This window comes from Epinephelus fuscoguttatus, linkage group LG6 (genome assembly GCF_011397635.1).
Source record: "Epinephelus fuscoguttatus linkage group LG6, E.fuscoguttatus.final_Chr_v1".
Lineage (NCBI taxonomy): Eukaryota > Metazoa > Chordata > Actinopteri > Perciformes > Serranidae > Epinephelus > Epinephelus fuscoguttatus.
This window is the reverse complement of record NC_064757.1, coordinates 38,946,624-38,959,235: the sequence shown is the minus strand read 5'-3', so window position 1 is coordinate 38,959,235 and position 12,612 is coordinate 38,946,624. Positions and strand designations below refer to the sequence as shown.

Genomic DNA, 12,612 nt, shown 5'->3' with positions numbered 1-12,612 from the left:
GGCAACACTAACTTCTTGTCGAAGACAAAACAGGTCATGTATACTATTAACAAATCTGGACACTTGTGCCAAACAAAGACAAGGATTACCGCAAACTGACTTTACAACCTGAAGGAGCAGCAGAACTCTTAGAGAAACACCTTAGCAACTAACTGTGAGACTGCCATGTTTCAAGATCACACATAGGGGTTGAAATTATAACTATCATCCCAATTCTTATATGACTTTTTTGAGGCTTGGCTAAAACCTGCTGCTCAGTACAGCTCCTGTTGTTCACATGAGCTCATGATTAGAAACTCAGGCTTTTACCCTGCTGTAGTTTCTTGAAACAACCAGACAGCAAGCAGTCAAGTCATTCAGTCGGCACTGCTGCAGCCAGGCAGGCTTGAGCCAGACTGAGGCTTTACTTAATATAACAGTCATATGTTAAACCCTCAAGAGTATTTTTCAAAAATGATCTTTAATCCCTCTGGGGGCTGATGACATTTTGCTCACAGTGCTTCAAATTATCCTGGGCACAAATAAGCCCACGCAAAAAAGAATCCATCAGAGCACAGAGGCAACAAAAGCCTTTTTAACGTGTTACGATGAAGATTTTAAAAAATAGTGAGTGCACAAAACTTCTTACAATGTGTGTCAGAATTCATGCACTTTAAAGGCGCATGTGTGGAAGTTGTGTAGGCGTCCATTCCCTGGAAATAAAACATGCAGTGGGACAGCAGGAGGATGTGTACAAGTATACTCAGCTTAGAGCTGCACAAGTCTTGATGTCCTGACTACCTGCATGAACTCACTGACAAGTTTGCCTGTATGCCCGTTGACAGATGACCACCACTTTGACATTTTGTCTTCAACATCCCATAACAAGGATTCTCTGATGTATCCATACAGACAAGAACACACACAGTACACATCCAACCTCCTACAGACAAAGCTCTGGTCCTGTCCAAGGTGCCATGACTATTTCATTGTCAATTTTTGTGCTCTTTGCTCAGCTACGGTGGCTTTCACAGCTCATGTACCTGCCCAGTACTTTTTATGACTATTCAACAGAAACACTCTGTTGCCTCTCATCTTTTTGGGGGAAATCCAGCCAAAAAAAAAACAGAAAACAGCAAATTACATACTGTTTTGTATTGGTTTATATTTATCTGGACATTACTTTAAGTTATGAAATCAGGTTTAATGGTGCAGTATCACTGGAACTGCATCATGTTTTCAAGTAAATATAGTCTGACATCTTCCCAGAGAAATGTCTTCGATTCACGTGGGCGAGCGTGTGTAACAACAGAATAGATATTCCAAAAACGTCAAAAGGAGGAGTGTTACATAACAAACACATCTTTTGAATGCAATATAAAATGTTTACACCACCCTGTTCAAACAGACTAGATTTCTCACCATTTTTTCCTGATCAGCTATTCCACTGTCAACTTATCTGGGACTAAAAGGCTCCATGTTTACTTATGTACAGTCATCCGACTCATTACTGTTGACGGCAGGTGAGAAGAGCGTGTGACAGAGTATTAGCAAGAGTGCAAAAGCAACACAAGGAGGATGAAAGATAGAAAAGGGGGAAAACTGTCTTTCCCTGATGATTATAGCCCCTCCGTTTCTGCGCTTGACTGCCTGCAGATCTCTCCTAATTGACCACAAAGGGCTGTAGCTCCCTCTACGCCCCCCCTCAACACACACACACGGAGCATGACACCCCTGCCATTCACCCGCTAACACAGTTGGCAGGGATCCAATTATCCTCCATTGACTATCGAGATTAATTGAAAATAACTCATTACGCTCCTCGAGGACATTCCAAGTGAGTCAGATTTCAATTGGACTTGTGAGCTGACCGCAATTTGTGGAGTCTGACTGGAACGATCACAAGGCTTAAGTCATCCAGACAGAGATGGACAGACTGGCCTTCGAGACATCGGCAGAGAGAGCAAGAAAGGGAAGAAAATCTGAATTGAAATCTGAACCCTGCAGGAGTAGCCTACTGTCTGCCAGTACTTCTACTTCTGCACCATTTCTGCTTCTGCTCTTTCCTTATTTTTATTTTCATCTCTTAAATGATGATCTTGAAGTCACAGGAATATCATCATGCCTCTCTGACACATACTCTTTACTACTGCTGCAAAATGTTGGCAATACAGACTGAAGCATAGTGTGCCTTTGCGCTCAGTTGTAGATAAGTGTGTCAGACTAAATGACTAAAATGTAAATACACACTGGAAGGTGGTGACCAAGGAAAGATATGCCTTGTTATATTATCCTACTATGACTGGTATCAATGGCGTCCTTCCATATTATCAATTCTGAGTTTGACCTCCTGACTTCACACCTGATGCCAACAATAAATACTGGGCTGTTATTTGTCGTCATCTTCAGTATGAGATCACTGCTAAATTACAGCAGAAATTTAAAGCTAATCGCCATCGATGAGCTACAGGATTTTCCATCCAACGAACCAGCCAACAGTCAGCCATCCGTCAATGCTGGGCCTTCATTGAGCGCCTGTTGCCCTGGTCGGTGCAATGTGTCCTGCACGTTTGCCTCTCATCAGCTCCCATATTTTTTTTTGGCAAATTCAGCATGTGAAACCGCATTGGTGACATTGGAGCCTATTGGTGAATGAAACCACTCTGATTGGAGCACAAGAAGAGAAATAGAAGTCAGGAAAGTAAACAAATAAGGTAAGAGTATTTTTCTTTAGCCATTGAGCTCTTTCACAGAAACGTTTCATGATGGTTTGTGTTATTGTTCATTGGCGGACAGTAAATATGCTCCGTTCTTTCTACAGTGGATTGTGTTGTTAATGTGCTAACTGGCTAACTAGCGTCAAGACGGTCTTCCAGTTTCCCTTTTTGAATGAAGATTACAGACTACCACCATCTGCAGTGCAGGCGCAGGACATGTATGCTAGTTGGCCATTGGCTGTAGTCTTTGTGGTGTGGTCAAGCGCAACTTTTTGGCAAGACACAGCTACGTCAGGTGATGCAGAAGGGGGCCTTCATTGTCGCCAGTTCTCTGAAGTCGGTTTGGTGTGTCTGGGCCTTAATAGGCAAGCTTTGAGGGCCGCCCTCTGAAAGTCAAGGATTCGAATCATCAGTCAATGATCTCTCAGTTGACTGAGGAACAAATACTCAAATACTTGTATTGAAAAAGCCAAATCTGATTCAACTGACAGTTCTAAGTCGGATACAGCCCTATGAGCTAGTTAAATCACTACTGTATTATATAAATCTCGTGTAGCTCTCGATAAAATAGCTATCAATTCAAAGGAAGATGACAAACCTAACGGATTACAACTGTTTAATTCAACTGAGAAAAATAGGAAGTGCGATGACATAATTCAGTCACATTGTGTAAATTCTGCATTTCCTTTTTTCCTCAGTGTCCATCATTATACAACTTCCTCAAATCAAGGCTTTCATAAACATAATTAATAACTGAAACTAACGTACTTAAAGCCAAATCCTTGGACTCAAAAAGAGGCAACACTGCATTTATGTGACAGCGCTGTGGCTCCCTGGAGTCGAGGGGGGTGGGTTAGGGTGGGTGAGTGAGTGGCAGGCCTCATCAAGGACACTCCTGCTACCCAGACTGCCCCTCCACCCAATAATGCAATCCAGGGTAGGGGGGTAAATCTAGGTCAGTAGCTGGGGCACAGTCTGCATGGAGTGTATGCATGGCATTAGCCGGCGCTGGTTGTGTTCGAAAAAAAAAAGATGTCACAATTTGCTTTAGTGAATATTCTGTAGATTTATTTTTAATAGTCTGCATAAAGACGAGCAGTTTCTTGAGGGGAAAAGAAGTTTTGAATTATATCGCCATTTAATGCGGGAGCACATGTGGATGTCTTGCATATAATCCTATTTTGTATTCATAGAAATGTGTCTTTGGGGTGATTTTCACAGAGGAAAAACCCGAACGCAGACCCAGTTTTATGCTTTTTATGTTCATTTGCATTGCAGAATCTCGGGTGAAATACAGCAACCCCTCCTCCTCTACGAATGGCAGCCATAATTCCAGACACACACACACACCATAGACACAAAAGGAGGGCCAATCGGTAGAGAGCCACGCAGCAGTCAGATTAATGTAGACTAATGATAGAGGCCAAGCACTGCAAAAATATGCCAAGTGTAAAACTGCCCTGTGGACCAGATGAAAGGCACAGACCAAATATATTCCACAGTCAGCGAATGTCTTAGTTCATCTTTCTCTCTCCAAGTCAGCCGGAAAGCAGCTGAGTCAGTGGGTCTCCAAACAAATGACAACATGGAAACTGGAAAAAAACACTGAACTCAACTCACATGACCCAACAGCTTGTTTTTTTTCATGCAGACTGCTCTGTTGTGCTGAAGAAGAAGAACCCAGCATGCTGTGGTCAGACCAATATAAAGGTTTGCTGATATTCTAGACTGATAGAACCCTCGTATGGAAGATCAGATATCGGCCTGGCAGTGTTGTCTACTGCTGACGTGATGGGGGTTTCTCTCCTTTTGACAGCAATGGAAAAATCCCCTTGATTGTAAAGCCTGTATGGTGTCCCAGATTTCCCCCTTCCCCAAACAACAGGAGGGAGTCACCTGAGAGCTGCTTGGCCACATTAGAATCTAATTAGGTTTTCTGTCAAATTATTGTGGAAAAGACATTTTTAAAAGCACTCATGGTGATAAAATGCTCGGGTAAACACTGAATCTTCATTGGCATGAAATTAGTTATACATAGATATATTAGGGATTTTTTTTTTTTTAAGTATTTCATAAAACAAGGCTGTCTTTGCAAAAGGAAGACACAAAAACTTTTTAAATTGATGCTACATGACAACAGAATACAAAGGAAAAGGCTCTGGCTTCTGCTTTTTTTTTTAAGAAGTAGAAAACCTACAACTACCAAAATGCACTGCACCACAACAGACCAATAAATGTTCCCGCTGGTGGGTGACGTTATGTAAGCTGCCTGTCCGAAAACAATATGGTGATCAGCTAAACTGTAAGCTAAAATATGTTTCTGTAAACATTTTCAGGGAGAAATAGGCAACACAGTAACAGAATCTTTATCAGTCTCCGTTTACACAATACAGGAAACACTATGGTGCCCACTTCCTGTGCACAAAAATATGTTTCTGAAGACATTTAAGGTGAGAAATAGGCAATACAGTAACAGAATCTTGGTTTATAATGGATCGGCACTGCCTAGTGTTACCTTTTGGTCAAGTTAAAAAGACAGAGAGGGACAGCTCCCTCTCAATCCACGTCTATAGTCTTTGGCCCAATCCCAATACCCCCCTTGCCCACTACCCCTTAGCCCTCGAAATGAAGCAACGAGGGGTAGGGGTTGAAATCTTTCCCTAGGAATTGGGACACCACTCACTACGTCACGCGTTTGTTATGTTCACGCAAACATAACTATTTTAAACAGGAAGCTGCGAGCCATCTACATTTCCAAGCGGCATCTACAATGGAGTCTCTGGTTGAGTTCATCCTACGTATCGCATTTGCTGTATTCATCATGTTTCGTTTGATGAACGACTTCTGTTAGCTAGCTGGCGTGTTATCATAATGTGAAAAATCCGACAATTTTGCAGAACAGGACAGATGACAGACGCCAGATAGTGCGAGCTAGCTAGTTAACAAGTAACCTGATGACGGTAACGTTAGCTATGTATGAACTCCCCGTCTCTTGCTCGGAGGTAGCCATGCCGACGTCTACCCCTCGCTGGCAAGTCAGCATCTGAAATCCCTCACTCCAAAGGGCTAGTTTCATACCCACCACCCCTCGTTATGCCCCCTACCCCTACATGCAAAAAGGAATTGGGACACCACTACCCCTCGCAGAAACGTGCAAATGTAGGGGTAGGGCTAAGGGGGGTATTGGGACGGGCCCTTAGTGTCTTAATGCAGAAACACAATCTGTAGTTTGAGCAACAGCTCTAGAGCCTACGAAACATTTCATCTGGCAGATCTGAACTGGGAGCTGAGCACTTTGAGTACTTTGTTCATTTCATACTACGCACATTGTTATAATACAAGCTGGTTAAAGCATCCCTTTAAATAATAAATGAATTGTTTAGTCTATGAAGTGGTGAAAGAAAATGTTTCCCAGATCCCAGGTTGACATCTTCAAAACCTCTTATCGTTGTCCAGCTAACTCAATCAGTTAGCTTCGGCACAATGTATTGAACTATTTAACAAATATTAGGAACAAGAGCCAGTTGGGGAAAATAAAACATGCCCTTCGATGTGCTGCTATTTTTCGACTGCAAGCTGAAGAGACCTTAAACCCTGATAGAGTGTGTTTTTTTCCCCTGCAATTTGACAGCCAGGCCACACACCACTGCTATGAAACCCTCAAATGCTTCAACGATGCTTCTCCCCTCACTTAACCATCATTTTGAGGAGGTATCAAATAGGAGACCCGTTAAGATGCCAGTTACCATGATGTCTTCAGTAATCCCCCGCTGATCTCAAGCCTAAAGTGAGAATTTTCTGCCAATCTGTGAGGCAATTAGAGACCAAGCGAGCACAGATGTGGTCAGTGCTTGGCTGATTCGAGAGAAGGGGTTGGAAGGAGAGCAGCAGCGGTGGCAATTTCTATCAGGAGCCCTTTAAAACACAGCTGGAATTACACACTAGCTGGTCATTTTTTGGATGAGGTTCAAAAGAGAGAATTTGATAACCGATGCATTTGCCCGGGATTATCACACTTTCTTTAATGCAGCTCTGCAGGTAACAACTTGATGCTTCGCCTGGAGGCTCAATGGCTAACCCGCTGTGACTCCAGCAATTCCCTGAACGACAGTTCGTTTTGCACTTCTAATAATTCCAGTTCTCCAAGCTGCCTTGTGCACCTCTAGAGGGCTGGTAAAAATCTGTCTAGTTATCCGACATTAACACACACACCATACTGACAGGGCTGAGAAAGACTGGTCAAGGTCATAGGGCGGTTAAATCATGGTCTAAAGAATCAATCATTTTGGAAAGGGAAGACTGTAGCTTTAGCAGGTGATTCCAAGGGCTGGAAATACACTTCAGGCTGCACACCTCACCCTCAAAGGAGCTCTACACATCTCCTCTGGTTGTATTTATGCAGCTGCGTTGCTTCTTCCACACACCCTCCTCCTCATTATACTGCTTGCATGTTCATTGGAGCTAGACACTAATGAAGCTTAGATGCTCAGCTTCACCAGGCTTCAGTGTTACTATGCATGCACACACCAAAAGCAGGCGGTGTCAGTTTCAGTGAATGGATAAAGTCCCTGCTTGGATGATTTCCCATTTTGCCAAACCAAATGGGCCTCCGTTCAATTCCAGCCAGAGTCTGCAGCCTGGAGTACAGTCACATCAAAAGCCTCTCTGTCTTTAAGCGTGCAAGGCATTACAGTGCAGGTCATGCCACTGTTATCTAGCCAATGAATAGACAGACTCACCAGCTTTCATCAAGAACTAACTGGTTTATCCCAAAGTTCATCCGAGTTAATGCATGGTAAAAAAATGTTTGGGAACACAGCACAATATGCATAGTCATTTAAAAAAATTATCACAGTGTACAAAAGGCAGATTTAGCAAACTGTCCTAAATGCACAACACTGCCATGAATTTCCATTGCTGAGTTTTGATCATTGGCATAAGCAAAGTCCTCAAACTGCTATATAAGGCCACCTGTTCCTCGTCCAATTGGGATTTCACTCATTAAAATATTACCCAAAAGTTAAAAGAAGCCTTTAGTCCTGCTAAGGAAAACAAGGGCTGCATGATATGAAGAATATGCATTGAATATTGCCATAACAATATTACTTGCGTAGTACCTGTCTCTCCTGTAACCAAAATATTGCCAGACGGCTGACGTGCTATTTTTTTTAGGTACCAGTTCCTCTTTGGAATTGCACTTTTGTCTGCACTCATCTTGTCACACTTTCCTCCAACCATGCAGAGCAGTGCAGCAGCATTAGTTTAATAAACCTCCCTCGCACGCGTACAGATTCTGATCGATCAGACTTTGCCTTCTGGCGAGGGCACTGTCTGACTGGCCAGAGAGTTAACAGCATGGCGTGCATCAATGTAGCCCCTACAGTACAGACAGATTACATAAGATGTTACGAAATTCAAAGTGCAATATCGCAGTCTTTTGTGATGTGTCTATTGCGCAGGTTTACATCACCATGACGATGGAAAACTGATGGGCAATACTGGGCAGCTCTAATGAAGAGAGAAAAAATCTAGTAGTGTCTGATGTCGTATTTGGGGATCCAAAACAACCATAAATATGAATACAGCTAAAGTCCAGTTGTACTGTGAGAGAAATAAAGACGGGATGTTTGGCATAAAGTTTGACGCTAAAAAACAGTCTTGCCGAGCAGCAACCTCCGGGTTTGACAAATGAAGCCAACACAGAAGTGCCAAAAGCTGCAGTTCCTTGAATGGCTACTTGAGGCGGCTCCAAAAGCCAGACAGTCCTCATAGCAGGGATGCACCGATCTGATATCTGGATTGAATATCAGCACCGATATCATCAAAATAGATGGATCGGGTATGGGAAAAGAGAATCTGCTGTGTGGAGGTATTTCACACTGTTTCAACTGCTGTTGCACAATTGTTTATTTTTGTTTAAAATAGATAGTTCATCACTGCATTAATCTGTTTCATCTTGTTTCATTTTATCTTAGGAAAGAACTGTGTAGTCATCAATGCCTGATGCCTCTAGTCTTTTCTGTTCTACATGTAAAGGTATATAGCTTTTTAGGTCAACCATGGTATCGGATCAGTATCGGGTATCGGCTGATACTCAAAGCCACAGCATCGGGATTGGTATCAAAACTGAAAAAGCTGGATCGGTGCATCTCTACCTCAATGACACCCATGTTAAAATGCCCACCTTTAAAGCAGAAATAAACATGTTTACAGCCTGGTGGAAAAAATGGTTTTAGTCTTCAAAGCTAATTGCAACATTCATGACAACTGTGAACTTTGGGTGAATTTTCATATAACTCACTGGTTTCCATTTTATTAAAAGTTATGCATAATTAAAGGTGGGACGCTTTTTATGACAGGCTGTCTCCCAATTGTCTTCTCGTATTCTTAGTCAGATCCACCCCTCGCTCCTTGCTCCTCCACAGTGCCAGCCTTTCACCCAAACGTGGTCACATCTGGCTCCAAAAATCCAGGTGCTGACTGCTTTAAAATTTTAGTCCACAAACCAATAGCTGACGTCACGGTAGCTATGACCATGATTTTTACAGTCTATGTGTCTCTAGGAGAAAATTCTAAATACACGCTCAAGGCCCAGTGTCCTGTTTTGGCTGCAGACAAGGTGCATTATGCCATTTTTAGCCAATGCAAAACATGCCTCCCACTGACGGATTATTCATTTCTGTTCTAGAGAAGATATTATTGGACTTATTTCCAAAAGTAGGTTCACAGAGTTTTATAGATTAACCAGGCTATCAAAAGCTGAGCTAAATGTATTATTTCATATCATGCAGCAGCCTTGAGCTCCCCCTCAAGTCATACGTAATTCTTCTTTCTCATAAAGAAATGAAATCCTTTCAAAAACAGACTTGTGTAATACTCCATCTGGGCTGCTCTCAATCAAAATACGAGCTTGCATGGATGCCTTTATTATAAGAAAAGCCAATATTTACCATCTTTCAAAACTCCAAATATTAAAAAATCCACTATTATCTCACTATGATGTCAGACGACCCAATTTCATATCTCCTCTCTCCTAATCAAACTACAGCGGAGAATGGATCCTGGTGTTGGAGCGACTACCAAATGAGACTATCACACTCACAGAGCCGTGTCTTTACCTCCAGCCAGAAATTCAATCCCATTACACAAAGCTCCCCAATCGTCTCTATTACCAAAGTAGCATAGTGGAGCAGCTACAGCAACTTCAGCTCTCCCCCACAGTGCTGGAAGGTGAGCGCTAATAGGAGAGGCAGTGTTGCCAGACAGGCCCCGGAGAGCAGAAAACAATTGGTTGATTATTACCAACACGGAGTACATGTGTCGCTTTGATAACCAGAAACTCACGGAGATCCATTTCCATGTTTCTGACAGTCATTTGAGAAGCCATCTGCGATCCACTGTGAGGAAAAACACACTCTGGCTTGAGTTATTTCTACTTTTACTATAACATAATGTAGACTTTAATCCATGCAGCAGTAATAGTAAGCTTAAAACAAGACAGTCACCAGTTTTGACACAGTAGTTTCATGTTTAACAGGACAGCAAGGATATCAGTCGCTCCTCAGCCTTATTGTGACCATGCTGTTTTGTCATTTAAACAACTTTACAGACAAAAAAACACCCTGAAGAACCACAACACCTGTCTCTGCAAACTGTTACATCTACATACAACCTGTTCATCCCCGCTGTCAAGCGTTCACCTTTGACCAAACACAGCGTGGATGAAATGAAAGCAGGCTATGCCACAATGTAAATCCTCTCCCTGTAAAGACGTACAACGCTCCCTCCTGCAATAAATCTCTAGGAAGAGGCAGCAACAGTAACCGACGCTAACCTCTTCATCACTGACAATGATGCATTATGGACTGCATTAATCAGACGCACTGGCAGTAAGGGGGGGTGGTGCGTGTCCTGGGGACTGCTCACAGGGATAGTATGTGTGCATGCATGAGTGAGAGCGTGCATTAGTGTTTAATGTATATGCCGTGTTGTGAGTGCAGCATGGAAACATATCTATTATAAGAACACTTAGGATGGAATGGTTAAAACGATAAATATAATCATATACATTTGAGCATATGGACGATTTGTATGCAGAAGTGTAGCTGCAGCACGGCATGAAAACATATATAGAGGACTATTATATGCACACTTTGGATGGATTGGTTGAAATGGGAAATATAATCATATAAATTTAGGTGAATGAACTAACTGTATGCAGAGCTGTGAGTGCAGCATGGTACATTAACACATTTATGACTACATGAGCTCTAGATAGGGGGGTTAAAATGCTACATACAGCCTAATGATAAATTTGAGCATGCATAAGTGCAGGTGTTCATGGACTACCTGTATGCAGAGTTGTAGGAGCAGCATGAAGCATATATTTAGAACTATTATATGGACACTTCAGATAGATGGCTTAAAAATTTAACATTGAACATAATCATATGAATTTAAGTAAATAAGCTATATACATGCAGAGTTGTAGATGCAGCATGGCATGGGAACATATTCAGGACAATAATATGGATGGATTGGTTGAAATGAGAAATATAATCATATAAATTTAGGTGTATGAACTATCTGTATGCAGAGCTGTAGGTGCAGCATGAAAACATATATTTAGGACTATTATATGAATATTAGAAGAAATAAAATGCAAAATATTATCATACTAATTGAAGCAGATGGGCTGCCTGTATGCAGAGTTGTAGCTGTAGGTGCACTCTTTGTACACTGGATGGATGAGTTAACATTCTGAATATAATCATACAAATTAAGAGATGACACTTAGGTGTTTCCCCCACCCTCCCTCTCTCACACCTCTGCCATAAAAAGGAGAAGTTCATACGCATTAGAAATAAGACCAGACCCTAATAAATAAAACTTACCTCCCCAGCTCGTCTCCAATCTCGTAATAATCCTCAACATTTTCTTGGTTGAAAACAGTCATGTTGTCCAGGCACTTCTTTCCTTTCCCCCCGACCGCAGGCATGTCCTCCGAAACGGGTCCAGCGGCTCTTCACAGCGGCACCATCCTCAGCAGCAGCCTCCGGTGTGGGCAGGGTTACAGCCAGCAGTCCTCCTCATGTTAGAGCCTCCAGAGCAAAATCAACAGATGAGAGAGGAGAGACATTAAACCTCGAGTATGACTGAGGAGGAGGAGGAGGAGGAGGTGGGCGTTCAATCAACAAAAGGAGACCAAAGTGACGGAGCAATGAACCTGCACCTCCGGGGCGACGTCACGACTCCTGGAGCTGATCTCTCCTCTCCGGTCCCGACTCCAGACTATCTCTATTATTTTCCCGGGCAACCGTTTGAATTATTGGGCTATAACAGCTGCCAGTTTTACAGATAATAGTCATATAAGCACACGTATATCACCACCGGCTGGCTAGAAATGCAAATAACCCCTCATGAAAGCTTGGTGTAGCCATGGGAAACACGCTAGCTTCCTTCCTTCCTCTGTCCTGCAAGAAAAAAATGACTGCTGAGTAAAGTCATATCTGCTTCAATAATGACCTGAGTGGACCCGGACAGGTGTTTAACACAGTCTAACTGTGCTCTTAAAAACTCCTGTCTTCTAAAAACATAATATAAAAGCCAAACAGCTCAGCTTTACCTGAATTAAAACCATGACTCGCCCCTGTAATATGAAATATTCACAATCGTGGACATTAGCTTGTATTAAGGAGCGTTACTGGCTCCGTCTTGAGCCCGACAACTGACTCAAATTGAATGAATTCATTGTAAAGTATCTTACCGTGTGCCGGTGTGGGTCCTGCTGCCAAACGTAGCCGTGATTTCATGTGTTTTGTGGGAGGCTGTGGTCCCGGTTTGGCTCACGGAAGACAAAAATGCTGGCTGAACGGGAGAAATCAACGTTAACAATGTAAGGCAGTCTGGTCCTGGT

The 12,612-nt window shown here is 42.5% G+C and overlaps 1 protein-coding gene across 2 annotated transcripts in view; it reads right to left on the bottom strand.

Annotated features, from left to right (window-relative positions):
* dapk1 (death-associated protein kinase 1) overlaps positions 1–12,612 on the bottom strand; it is a 126,175-nt gene extending 113,563 nt beyond the window's left edge. For both annotated transcript variants that reach the window (XM_049578465.1, XM_049578466.1), the window contains exons 1-2: positions 12,463–12,612; positions 11,591–11,797 (exon numbers count right to left, since the gene is read on the bottom strand). In XM_049578465.1, coding sequence (XP_049434422.1) covers positions 11,591–11,694 — 104 coding nt within the window. In that variant the 5' untranslated portion in view covers positions 11,695–11,797; positions 12,463–12,612. The remainder of the gene's footprint in view (positions 1–11,590; positions 11,798–12,462) is intronic.